The following is a 13609-nucleotide window of genomic DNA, read 5'->3' as shown; positions in this document are numbered from 1 at the left end:
TAGATTGATTAGTTCTTTTGTATATAGTAACATCATCAGTACTGGCTAATACTAACCATTGGCTGTTGCGAAGCAGGGGGTTGCAGATGATAGCCCAGGTTTATAGAGCACAAGACAAGTGACATGGCCAGTCGTTTCCCTCTGTTGTCCCAGGTCTTTGCTTGCTGCGTGTGTTAGTTTGGCTGTTCTAGCCCGTGTGTTAGATGGGAATAGCCTCACCCCTGTTGCTAGAAAGCCTCACAAAATTATTTATAAATTAATTTTTTGTGACATACAAGAGATCATTTTGTTCTATGACAAGTAAGTACATAGGTGACTTTTCAGGCTCAGGGAGACAGGCAGAAGCACCCTGCTTCTTCTCAGTAGTATAAAAAGCATTACTTTGTTCAGAATGGGAAAGGTTTTTAAAATGAAGATTCCTGTTGTGATGTCTTCATAATTTATCAGAAACATTTACGTTTGTAGTGCCACTGAGTGTTCTTTGAGGTTCATTTGTTAGGGGGTATTAATTGGTTGAATCAAGATGGGTGTTTCTGAAGCGCATATCATTGAGCTAGATCCTGTGAGCACTTCTCCACTATCTTGGGAATCTCACTGGAGCAGACTACATTGGCAGGGTTGCCATGGCTTTTCTTACTGTTCTGGCTTTCTGCCAGAATAGTATAAATAGTTGAAGAGGTGAGTGGCTTACCAGGAGGACAGTGACTTGTGTGTAGGCTCACTGCAAGTTCTGTTGCATAATGAAAGGATAGACTGTTGGGGTATTTTTTTGCTTTGTAGTTACTCAGTGGCTATTGCCTCATAAAAGGTATTTTTCTGGGCTGCTTTGCAGTGTTTGGTGTTACGAATATATGCGTATATATGTACTGTTTACCATTATTTGGACTGTGCAACTCCTCTAACAAACTGATAAATTTCAAAAGCCTGTGGATGCAGTCCCTCGCTGCAGTCATCCTCTTCAAAGCCATTTTTTCTTAAAAGCTCCATTCTGATCAAGCATAAAAATTCTAGGGAAATAAGGCTGTAATTTTCCCCATTTTAACGATTTTAAATCCCCCCCCGAAGAAATTACTTTGTGATGCAGATGTTATGCTTCTGTTTCTGGTCAGAAATTTCAGGTTTTGAGAGGCTAGTCAGAATTTTTATTACTTTTACCTGAAGTTATCTGAAATGCGTAAGTATTTTTCCTGCTCCTTTATGTCTAAGAGGAGGAAGCTAAATTGTACTTGCTTCCACTTCAGGGGCTTTTTTCTATTACTGGATAGTGATGTGTCAGCAGTAGCATCACTATGAAGCAAAATCTGCATTATAATCTTATTTATGCCAGGCATACAGCTCATTATGGCTTCAAAAACATTACTCGAGAATAATAATAATGAACTTTGAAATAAATGACCTACGAGCCAGACCGCAGTTCACTTCCACACACAGGATGGCTTTGATGGTGACAGACTGCTATTTCAGTGACTGTGGCATCTGCTGGAGTGGAACAGAGGCACTGTGCAGAACATAGGGTAACAGTGGAGAATTACATGAACCTACAAGGAGATGAGACATTAGTACTGCAAGCAGTAGGAAAAAAAGTCAGGTAAATGTCTGAGTCTGTAACTGCTACATAACCTGTATACAAGACAGTAATGATATTGCACCATTCCTCCCCCTCACCAACCCAGTAATACTCTGGTGTGTGTGCTGTCACTTTGCAAATAGAATCAAATGATCTCATGGTTTCGCTATCAGTTTTATGTGTTTTTTTAACTTTTGGCTCTGTTGGGTGCTGATCACCTGGTTCTGCTGGCATACCACATTTACTTCACTTTCAGGCAGATCTTCTACCAAGTCTCTTCTTTCCAGCCTCACTCTCCAGAAAGGCTTTGCTGTCATTTTTCTGCTGTAGAGACCCTTGATGTAAATACACAATTTTGATTCTTCGCAGTACCTCTAGCTTTTCTGTATATTCCTTTTGTGTGCTGTTGTTTGATTCTACATGCATTTTGCTCTCAGATAACTGATTCTGTAAGATAATTATTTTTCTAACTCTAACTTGGCCTGCCTAGGATTTTTTGGCCTTCCTAATTAGAACTTTTTAAATCCGGTGCAGTCTATTTTTGGAATATCCAGATAGCAAGATAGACTATTCATAACAGTGTAAGTCCTGCTCAGTTAATGTCATTATGTAGGGGTGAAGGGAGAGTAAATGTTGAGAAGAAATGTTGAACAAAATGGTTCATGGCATCTGTTTAAGTACAGCTCTGTTTTTGGGAGTTTTGCAGTTGTAAATAACATCATTCAGGCCTTAAGAAGGTGATTTCTATGGAATAGTTTATAGCATCGTGCATGTACCACTGTGCATTTGTTTTGTGAATTAACTAGAGGTTTTTGATAAAGTTATGGATGCCAATCATTAATTACAACAATGCCAATGAGTAGGAAAAAACAGCTTAAGAAAATTGCCTGAGAGTATTGGCAAGTTGTTCTTGCTGCTGCTTACCAGTGTGTGCCAGTGATCTGCCTAAAGACATGGGAAGGCCCTTTAGAGGAGCCACCAGAGCTTTAGGGAGGAAGCGCTTGTCATAAAGACAGGGCAAACTCCAGTATTGCTGAGATCTCTGGTGTTTCTCGATATTGCTATAAAAAGAAACAGAAAATGAACTAAACCTGTATTTCTCAGTTTGGCATGTAGCCTGTGGAAGGGAAGGAGTTTGGAGTGTTACAAATTGGATGTCTCTTTTAAACAACCTAAGGACAAGATGAGGGAAATCAAATGCTATCTTACAATGCTGTTTGACTTTTACATAATTGGATCTGATTTTAACCGAAAAAGTTCCAGATATAACATAAATACTTTAAATAAATACTTCTGGTATTAAGAAAAAAAAAAAGTAAATAAGGTCAGTCACACAGTTCAACTAATTCATATTTGGTTAAATTGAATATGATCACTTGATCCTCAGTACTGCTCATTATGACAGAACCTGTCCTAGAACTTTAAGTAAAAGGATTTTATGATGCTTCTGATTCACTGATTGTGTATATAATTAGCAGATTGGATGCAAACCCCCCAACCTTAGACTCAGACTTTTGATAGATGATTTCCAGAGGTAGTATTTCTTGCACTATGTGTTGTGGGGTTGGGATTTGGGTGTGCTGCTTCTCTCTGCCCCCTCCTTTTTTTCCCTTTTTTCTTTTTTTTTAATCTTCTTCTATGGAAGACTTTTACTATTGTTTACAGTGACTCTGCCTGAGGATGTCATTGATGAAGTACCAGATAAATTCTGAAAGTGGAAGTTCTAGCCCAGCATGGCCAAACACCTTGTCAGTGTGCTATAACATACAGCAGGAAGAAATGTTGTATTTCCTTATTTCCTGAGCAAAGTGAATTGGCAGCGCACTGAGCAGTTCTCTCCACTATAAACATGCCTGAGTAGAGTAGAAACAAGTTCCAGTTGTCTGTGGTTCATGGTGGTCAGCGGTTGTAATCTCACTGTTGGGATTCATGGGAAAGTGTAGGCTCTGACTTGGAGACTCGTTTTTTTTCATTTTATTTTATTTTTCCCCTTCTTGTACCTCCATGACATTTCACACAACTGTTAACTTTAGTGGCTGTCTATGTATTGTATGAGATCTCACAGCAGCTTAGTGTGTTGCCAGTTAGTACTGGTGTGACACTAAGAACCAAATACGTAACATAATACAAGAGAGCTACAACTGGAAATGTTTTGTGCTTTGAAATGAGATGGGTGGAGGGCAGGAGGGTGCTGGAGGACTCTGTCTTTCAAACGCAGCAAGGCTGTGAAAAAACCCTGCTGTGCCACTTAATGGGGAAAAGTGAGGAACAAGCAGTGCTTGCTTGTTCAACAGTGCCTGTTGCAGCAGGCAGTAGTGCATCTGTTTGTAGGCAGCATCCTGTTTTTCATGAGATGATAATACCGATACACATCCATCAGTTCAGTCTGCAGTTAAGGTGTCAGAACTTGAAAAAACAAAACCAACCAAACAAAAATCCCACCTTGATTCTTCTGACTGCAGTTGACCAAGTGAGAATCTGGCAACCACTTGGTTCAGGCAGGTTCCTCTAAGCCCACCTGAAAAAAAGGCTTAATTTTAGTGAAGCCATGTTGTTAAACACTTGCGTGACAAGCTCCTGTTCATCCTGCTCTGCTCTTCTTATGTGTTTGAGGTTTGTTTGTAAAACAGACTATAGGGAACGTTGGTGACATGCTTAGAAAAATGCAGTGCTGCAAGGTGACAGGTTTTGAAGAACCAGTGTTAGTAATAAGAAAATGTGAAAAAGGGCTGAAATAAAATGTTTCAAACTCTTTTAGCTTGATGTGAGATCAGATGTACCAGGTATTTCCTAAATTTTTCTGTGCTGTGTGAGAAGTTTTTCCTTAGCTGGTTTGCTCTGGGGAGTTCAGGATTCAAGTGAATCACCCTATGGAAAGGCAACACCAGGATGTGAGAGATTTCAGCAGCTTTTACATTTCTGAGGGTTGCGCTGATGTCGGAATGTCAATGTAGGTAACTAATGACCTGCAGGAGCTGATCCATGAGAGCTCTCGCACTCCAGACAGTAAGATATTTCTGATGACTGTTGCAGAAATAAAGGCTTTTGGTTTCTGATGAAATTAGAAATGCAGAGAGGAGTGGAAAGCTTTCGGAGGCCAAAGGGACTTGCAGGCAGAACAGAGGACGAACAATGAGGAAGTTCATAGAACAATCGTGTTTAGGAGAAAACATCCGTCAGGCTTTTGGTTTACGTTCCCATTTTCACTATTCCAGTCTGTGTTTAGTTTAAGATGTGGATTAAGGTATATGGTACACAAGCACATTGGGCAGCTCAGCCTGCTGAGTACTTTTGTGTTTAGGAGTCACACATAACTTTATTTCATTGAATATTTCTGGTATTGCACTTCCTTTATTACAAGAGGAAATGTGTTAATGTGTGCTTGGAATTGTTTGGTTTCTTTTTCACCCTTGTTTCTGGAAATTCTCGTCCAACCAGCTCAGTAACACTGTTCTGGTTTTGGCAGCTAGAGAGTGGAAAGTAGTTTTGCCAGCGTTGCTTACACGGAGCTCCGCCAGGTGACACTGCCACCCTTTGGCCTTTGTCATGTAAAGGTTTCCTTTGCTGGTCTGCCGAAGAAGAAATGATCTCAATCTTTCATGAACCATTCAAGTTGTCATTAGTTTATAGAAGTCATGGGTTGGGTCAGGTGCAAATCATTGTAGGAGAAATTCTGCTTCTGTTTGGTTTTTGTTTCTGGGTTGTTTTTTTTTTTTTTGTTTGTTTGTTTTTGGTTTTTTGTAAAAATGAATAATTTATTTTTCTTTTCCACAGGTTCTTTACAGAACTTGAAGCAAGGCATCAGAACAACATCTTTATTGATGATATCAGTGATATAGTTGAAAAGCATTCTTCTTCAACATTTGATCCCTATGTCAAATACTGCACCAATGAAGTCTATCAGCAGCGAACGCTGCAGAGATTACTGTAAGAGCTAATTTTAAAATATGGTTGCAAAATCACCTCCTTTCTAGTAGGAGTGAGTAGTAGGCTGTGGTATTTCGTGCAAAACCTGGCTTCCAGCTAAGCGTGTGCTTACCTGCCTAGCTTTTCTTAATGTGTAAGTTCCTTTGAAGTAATTGAGCTGTACCTGGTTGCAAGGGCCAGTCCTGATTGTGGTCCTGTGTTCCATTCCCTGGCCACTGATATGTGCAATTTAATCAGTGTCAAAGACACACTCTCGTCCATTACGTGTGAATCTGTTCATGCGTGGGAGCAGCTGAAGTTTTCAAATTTCAGTCCTGGTCTAGCATATCTAAATAAATAAAGCTGAAGGCTTAATTGATATGACTCCTTCACAGGACACTTTCCTATTAATAAAATCATGATTTATTTAAAATCTAGCAACTTTCACAATTCTTTAGTAAAACTTACCATTTAATTCTCTCCCCCCTTTTTTCACCAGAGCCACAAATCCAGCCTTTAAAGAGGTGTTATCACGGATTGAGTCCCATGAAGACTGCCGGAATTTACCAATGATCTCTTTCCTCATTCTTCCCATGCAGAGGGTTACTCGTCTTCCCTTACTGATGGATGTGAGAACAGTTTTTCTGTTTGTCCTTGATGCATGTTCTGTTAATGTTAGCCTTCTTGCATATTCAATTCCTAGGTCATTCCAGTCTCTTCACATCTTCTTACTTCTACCAAGTACAGGGTAGATACTGGTCTACTGGTTATGAATTACTGTTGCATTTTTTTGCTTACTGTGATTGGTACCTTCTGCTCCTGATTCCCCTTTCTAAAGTTAAATATTTAGACATTGTAATAGAAAAATTGTACAGTAAATGGTCAAAATTAATCTGAAACCAAGGAGGAACCCAACACAGAAACTGTGTATAGTGTTAGGACTAAAATCAAACCCTACAGTTTAGAAAACAAGACTTTCCATTGTATAGATTAGGTAAGGACCCTTCTGCAGTAAATACTTACTTTCAGGAAGAGGGTCATTAAGAAGGGTCACAGTGTAGCCCTGAAGAATGAGCTTTGTACTTGAGGGCACAGGAGCTGTTCATAAATGGAACAGCATCAACACACTCTGTTTCTCACCAGTGTGTTACGCTGTGGGCATTCCCTTCCTGTGCAGATTACTAGGTGCCTTAGGAAGTGCAAGTGAGTACTTCCGAAGCAAAGCTCTCCTGTGACCTCACTTGGACTATTGTGTACAGTTCTAGTGTCCTCAACATAAAAAGGACATGGAACTGTTGGAACAAGTCCAGAAGAGGGCCACCAGGATGATCAGGGGACTGGAGCACTTCCCGTATGAAGATAGGCTGAGAAAGTTGGGACTGTTCAGTCTGGAGAAGAGAAGGCTGCATGGAGACCTCAGAGCAGTCCACTATCTGAAGGGAGCTTATAAGGATGCTGGGGAGGGACTCTTCATTAGGACTGTAGTGATAGGAAAAGGGGTAATGGGTTAAAACTTAAACAGGGGAAGTTTAGATTGGATATAAGGAAGAAATTCTTTACTGAGAGGGTGGTGAGGCACTGGAATTGGTTGCCCAGGGAGGTTGTGAATGCTCCATCCCTGGTGGTGTTCAAGGCCAGGTTGGACAGAGCCTTGGGTGGCGTGGTTTAGTGTGAGGTGTCCCTGCCCATGGCAGGGAGGTTGGAACTGTATGATCTTAAGGTCCTTTCCAACCCTAACTATTCTATGATTCTGAAGTTCACACCAAGATTCATGGCATTTCAGATAAAATGCTAGAACTAAATTTATGAGGTGGACACCAGCAGTAGTGCAGATAAAATTCCAGGCTCTGGTTCTGGCATTGGAAAGATCCACAAACAGGACAACTAATTTTGTTTTGCTATATATTTGCAAACTATGCATTGATTAATTTGATCATCTGGACAGTACCATAGTTCATTCATGGACATTGAGTGCTGTCTTCTCTGCAGTACATTTCTAGGTAAAAAATGGCATCATAACCCAGTATTACTGTGGTGTGTCCCTAGGTGGGCCTTCTCGTTTTTTTCCCCTCTTCAGCTAAAAGAATCTAAACAAGCAAATCAAGCATTTTATTTTCCACTGTTCCAGTTTGTTTAATTTGTTTGTTTTTCTTGGATATTGTTGTGTAAGCCTTACATTGAGACTTCCAGTGAATTTGATTTTTAAGGCTTCAGTATCAGAACTATGGCTCCAACTATATTCACAGGAGAGAACATACTTAAACCAAAGACTAATTTTAAAGTAAAATATCATAAAATGTTTTTGTTTCTCAGTCAGAAAGTAGTTTATCTGGTCTGTCATTGATTGCCTATTTCTGATGGGGCTTCGTCTCTAACTGGTAAGAATGAGCTCTGCAAATAGATGTAACTGTCATGTAAATCATGGATTGGATTTACTTCTCATTGCTTTCCAGGGCTTCCTCTGTTTGGATGCTGCAGCTGTGCTCCCTTCCATGTGCTTTTTTGTTTTAATAAGACAATACTGATTTGTATGTTTTTTTCCTGGTTCCTGTACCAGTGTAGCCTTAAGAGCCTTTTCTTCTGTTAGTCCTTTGGAAACACCTTCCATGGAGAGGTCAGACAGAGTAAACTGATACAGTTTTCTTACTGCAAGTGCAGTTGTAAATAACTGGGTATTTCAACTTCCAGGAAAAGCTTAACACTGGAACAGGAAGAACCTGGTTCTGTATGGCTGTAGTGGGATTTGTTGTGCGTTGACAGAAGATGGAGATAAGTTGGTGAAGCTTCCCCTGTCCTGGGAGGGTGAAGCCTCCTTTTCCCACTGTGCTGCTGTTGTGGGGGTGGGCTACAAGATGCAAAACACTGTGTGGCTCCAAAATCTTTCAGAGGAGGTGTTCTGTTGGTGTGGCAAAGTGCTCTTGAGAAAGCAATCCAGTGTTATGTCATTGATCTCAGTCGCAGCTGTGACTTCACCTCTGATTTCAATTAATACGTATGTGCAAATCTGTGTTTGTCACAGCGTGTGCTTCCTAGTCTTCTGAAGTCACTGACATTTTATTTCAGACTATTTGTCAGAAGACTCCGAAGGATTCATCAAAATACGAGAACTGCAAGCAGGCTCTGAAAGAAGTGAGCAAGGTAAGTTCTTCAGTTTAATCTGGGTGCAGAGGCTTTTTTGCTTTGACTGTTCTCCTTCTGAAATCACGCTACATACTTTTGTCATTTTGGAAACCCACTGTGAGAGGTGGCTGGGTTTGGGTTATTTTAGTCACCTGATAATTAGTTACCATGTTGTTACTCGTCTTGTTCACCTGTTTCATTATGTAGTTGGGCACACTTGTTCTGTTTGCTGCCACTTGTGATGACAGAAAGCTGTATGGCAGGACCAGACATACCAAAAAAGTCCAAGAACTGTCCTGACAGTAGAGAAAAGAAAGGCTTAAGTTTCCCTGGAAGATTCCAAATTCTTTCTGCTTTTATTGTAAGTTAACCAGATCACCTCCTGTCAGTGGTCCAAAGTTGTTCTCTCTCCTGGAGTCACACTTTTTTTGCCAAGAATCAGTGGTTCGGAAGAGGAGCCCAAATCTATTTTCCATGCACAGACTGTAAATTTCAACAGCTCTTGCAGAATAATTTTCACTTCCTTCCGTTTGGACCTGAGAAATCAGATTACTTTTTTTAATTAGTGGGGAATTCCAATCTATCCATTTAATATATTCTGGAAATTGTCAGCTCCTTAAAACAAAACATGGTGGCATGAAAAGAAAACCTGAGGATCTAAGAACTGATTACTTTTTGCCACCAAGATCTCAGAAAGTGCAGTGCGTCAGGGACTGTTGTGAATAGGAAGTGCCTGGTGTGCTTTAGTAAAGCAAAAAAAATCTAGCATGTTGTGGCTAGACATTACCTTGGACCTAGAACATCCTTATCTACTTTAAGGGAAAATGGATAATTTCCATGCATAAATAATGCAAAGGGGAAGAGCACTGAAGCATGAAACTGCTGAATTCTTTTATTTAAGAAAGGCCACTAGGGATTGGTTTTAGGCCTAAATTACTGTTTGGTTATTACTTAAGAAAATATTCTAAACCCGGCAGCATTGTGCTGCTACCACCACAGCTGGGTTTTCCCGCAGGAACAGTGTACAGTGTGTGAAGTGCCGGGTTATAGAAGGGGAAGAGGCCAATTGGTGGTTGGGAAGTCCATGTGTGATGATGTGAGGTTATAGGGAATGCATTTTCATGCCCTTCCATCTTTGCCCCCTGTTTTTACCTGCTCCCCAACCCCATGTGCAGACTTCAAGGAAACTGTAGCCTGCTATAAGACTGCAGACTCTGAAGGTCTGCTGTAATGAAACCTTTTCTGGGGTACTGTTTGCTTTAGCTTAACAAGTTGGTAGCACAATGCCTGTGTTGGGGCTGCCAAATGTGTGTGATGGACATGGCAGCATGTCGCTCTGCTGTGCCAGTCTTAAGGTTGCTTGTTTTGGAGCTGATCATTAACTTGGGGAGATACGGCCATTCTCCATCAGAACTTTGAGCTGAACCTTTGTACCATATGGATGCCCCTGAAGAATAAATAATTATTGTAGCAGTATTGGATAATGCAGTTTGAGAGGGACCTTGGGTCATGCAGGCTCAAAGCAGAATTGCTGTCAAGTCAGACCTGGTCACTCAGGGCTGCTTTCAGTCTGGTCTTGGAAACATTATGGCTGTGACCCAGCATGAAAATCTTGTTCCTGTGTCAATTTTGTGCTCCCCCAGAAATGTACTTTATAAATCTTACAAAAGTTTGTATTACAAATCTTGAGTACATGAAGCCTGTTAAATGAATGTCTCTTTTTCTTAGCTGGTGCGTTTGTGCAATGAAGGTGCTCGGAAAATGGAAAGGACAGAAATGATGTACACAATTAACTCCCAGCTGGAATTTAAAATCAAGGTATAATGATTATATTTGTCACTATAAATCATGTAGCACATGAATAGCTTTGACCACATGCTAAGCGTTAATAGGATCATTGCCAGCATAAAAGTAACTAGTGCAGGTTGTAATACTGATATGACCCTTCAGTCAAGGAACCAAGTTTAGATTCTGGAGCAGGTGAAGCTCTGGAAATTCAGAGTAAGTAGGGCCTGTTGGACTTTGAATTGCTTTTTTGTTTCTCTCTTCCCTCCTCACATAAAACAAATCCAGAAGACTGCACAGCATCATTTCTGATGTGTGCAGGAATTGTTGCAGCTCTCCACTGCAAATGAAGGCCATTGAAAAACATGTCTGCTTAACTGAGTAGTTGCTGAAGTCTCTTGAGAGCGGGAATTTGTTGGAGGAATTGAAGAATTGTTTTGGGGGGAGCTATTGTATCATGAAGCAGTTCAGCTTCTCATTTTGGCATGAGCTCTGGCAGTGTGTGGAGATGTTCTGGTAAGTTTATCATACCTGAATTGACTTTTCTGTAAGCTGTAGATATATAAATATAGATGTAGATATTTTTAAGGTTTTGCTTAGATTTCTGACTGTAGATGAAGAACAAATTGTGTCTTGTCTCTAAAGGGTGCAGCAGTGTTTGTAATTGATACAGCGAACAGTGGAACTTCAATAGCCTCTTTGTGTTACACAGTGATTACACAATGATCTGTTATGGCAGGATAAAAGTTAAACTTTTTGTCAGGTATTTTCACTTCAAGTAGAAAGATTATGTTACAGCAAAATCATTTATATATATATTGAATTTAAATGTTCTTTGCTGTGAAGATAAGGTGCTATGAAGATGTTGCTGTTGGGAGAGAGGCTAGCTGCTGCTGCTTGGTGTGGAGATGGTCTTGTATGTGATAGGAATATGAGTGATCACTTTCACACCAGGAGGAATCCTAATTGTGTTTGACTGTCTGGATTCACAGCATAATAAAATAAAAACCCAGGCCCATATCCGGTCAGCTCAGGACATGTTTCTTGGAATTCTGGTCTGTTCTACAACATTCTGATAGTCTGCTGTGAAAACTGCCCGTCTGAGGCCCCATGCTTTTTTTGTGTGAGCTGCCCAAGGGGAGGGTAGCATTGGGGTGCTGCAAAGCGCAGCACTCAGGATCTTCTATGGGGAGAGCCCAGCACCCTGCTTGGAGGTCATGCCTGCAGGCAGGAGTCACCCACCTTTGCCTGTGACAGCACATGGGGGGGCCAGCAGCAGCTGCCAGGACCAAAACAGTGCGATGCCCACCTGGAATAGCAGGCAGCTTCCATGGGGTGAAATTGGTTAAGCCGAACTACACCTGTATTAATACAGTTCACTGTGATAATGCCAAGGTTTTGTCTTGCTTTACAGGTATACTCAGATAACCCTCAGATAACTGTAAAGAGTCTTAGGAGGCTGAGAGATTCCAATTTTTTTCTAGTATTGAAAATAAAATCTAGGCTTTTATTAAAAAAATGAAAATCCTCTACAATAATTTTTTTGGTAGGAGCAAAGAGCAGCCATGGTCATAGTTGGTCTGACAGGAGTTTGGGGAGTCTGACACCCTTGGGTGACCTGCTCAGCAGTTTCATTCGTGGGTTTTGAATCTGCAGAAGTGCCCAGCAGGGCCTGAATGGGGATGCCCATGTCACAGGAGCAAGAGGCTCCATGTGACTTATCTCTCTGTGTGTGGTCACTTGCAGCCCTCACCAGCTTCATGTCAGTGAAACAGCTTCATGTATGTTGTTTTCTGTGTTTTTCAATGCACGTCTTTAATTTGTGCATCTTAAATGTGCACTTAGTGGTTCAGACCTTATCTGTGGTTTGAGAGCTTGCCAGCTGGCGTATAAAAGACCGCTTTGGCTGCATTTCAGCACATTTTTAAGTTCTGACAGCTTGTTTTATATAGAAAGGAGATGGTTGACACGATGTACTCTTTTGGCAATTAAGGAAAAATTAATATTAAAGTAAAAACAAGCTGCCTCTCAAATAGAGTCAATTAGGAAAATGTGATGAACTCGCTTAGAGTACAGATTAGAGGAATTTAGTTTGTCCTCAAATAGGAATCTTTAAAGTACTTTGTAAGAGTCATCACGGTGCTATAATTCTGTTTTATAACGACTATAAATTAGGTCAGCTATGTCTGTTCTTGCGAGACCTCGTAGAGGGCTTGGGGATTTTTGTTTATTATTTTGTTAGATGTAACTGAAGTGTGTTTCACAGGAGTACAAGAGGAGCTACTCAGATGTCACTTTTGTACATGGCTCATCTGTAGAATTGGATTTTTAATTCAGATGCCAAAGTTTTTAACTCTTAAATCTTTCACCTTTAGCACCAGAAAAATGGTGGGGTTTTTTTTTCCTGCAAATGTGTTATTTTATTGTTCATGAAACAAATGCATGTGACTTCAGTGTTCAGGGACCATCCAGCCCAGAGTCCTGTTTTGTGAAGTCACTACAAGCGTGATGCTATGATGGTTGGAGCATGGGCTGATGTTCCCCACTCTTCTATCACCAGCTGGAGCCATTACTGCATTTCCAGAAATGTAAAGGCCATTTGCTCAAAAGCTTTCTTCATGTTTCTGAACTTGAAGGGACCGAACCAGCAGAGTTTTGATTGAAAATATGCCATACGTTTTACAGCTGAGTGTTGATACAAATCTTTGTTTTCAGTGTGTGATTTCAGTGATGGGGCTTAGGAGTTCCTCTGGGGTGTTGTGTCTGAGCACCAAGCTGAACTGGCCTGTCATAACCTGTGAGGTTTAACAATGACCCTTTAATAATGTGACCAGCCATGGTAAAAATGACCTGATACAGACCTAAGAGAAAGCAATAAAGCAGTATTGGCAGAAAGCCTGAGTTAGTGGCTGATCCAGGATAAGTGACGGTTAATGAACTTAAAGTTACACCAAACCAAACTGATTCACTCTGATTCACTAACAGACTTGGGCAAAAATCAAAAACAAAATTCAGTATTTCCAAATGAGAGAATAGAGTAGAAAATGCATTTAATAAACTAATGGTAGTACAAACCTCAGAACCTGCAAAAATTATATAAATCAAAACAGAATATGTGAGCTTGAATTAATTGGGAAGAAATATCCAAAGGGAATTTTGTCAAGATTCAATACACTGATACTGTCTTGGCAGCATGAATGCAAACCCACCAGGAATTGCAGCAGGTAAATG

General features: G+C 40.5%; 1 protein-coding gene across 1 annotated transcript in view; it reads left to right on the top strand.

Moving 5' to 3' along the window:
* ARHGEF26 (Rho guanine nucleotide exchange factor 26) overlaps positions 1 to 13609 on the top strand; it is a 54127-nt gene that overhangs the window by 25615 nt on the left and 14903 nt on the right. Inside the window, exons 6-9 of the mRNA XM_080624106.1 lie at positions 5342 to 5494; positions 5973 to 6102; positions 8537 to 8611; positions 10322 to 10411. Coding sequence (XP_080480232.1) covers positions 5342 to 5494; positions 5973 to 6102; positions 8537 to 8611; positions 10322 to 10411 — 448 coding nt within the window. The remainder of the gene's footprint in view (positions 1 to 5341; positions 5495 to 5972; positions 6103 to 8536; positions 8612 to 10321; positions 10412 to 13609) is intronic.

Source organism: Psittacula echo, assembly GCF_963264785.1.
Source record: "Psittacula echo genome assembly, chromosome: 7".
Taxonomy (NCBI): domain Eukaryota; kingdom Metazoa; phylum Chordata; class Aves; order Psittaciformes; family Psittacidae; genus Psittacula; species Psittacula echo.
This window is presented reverse-complemented; position numbering and strand designations above follow the sequence as displayed.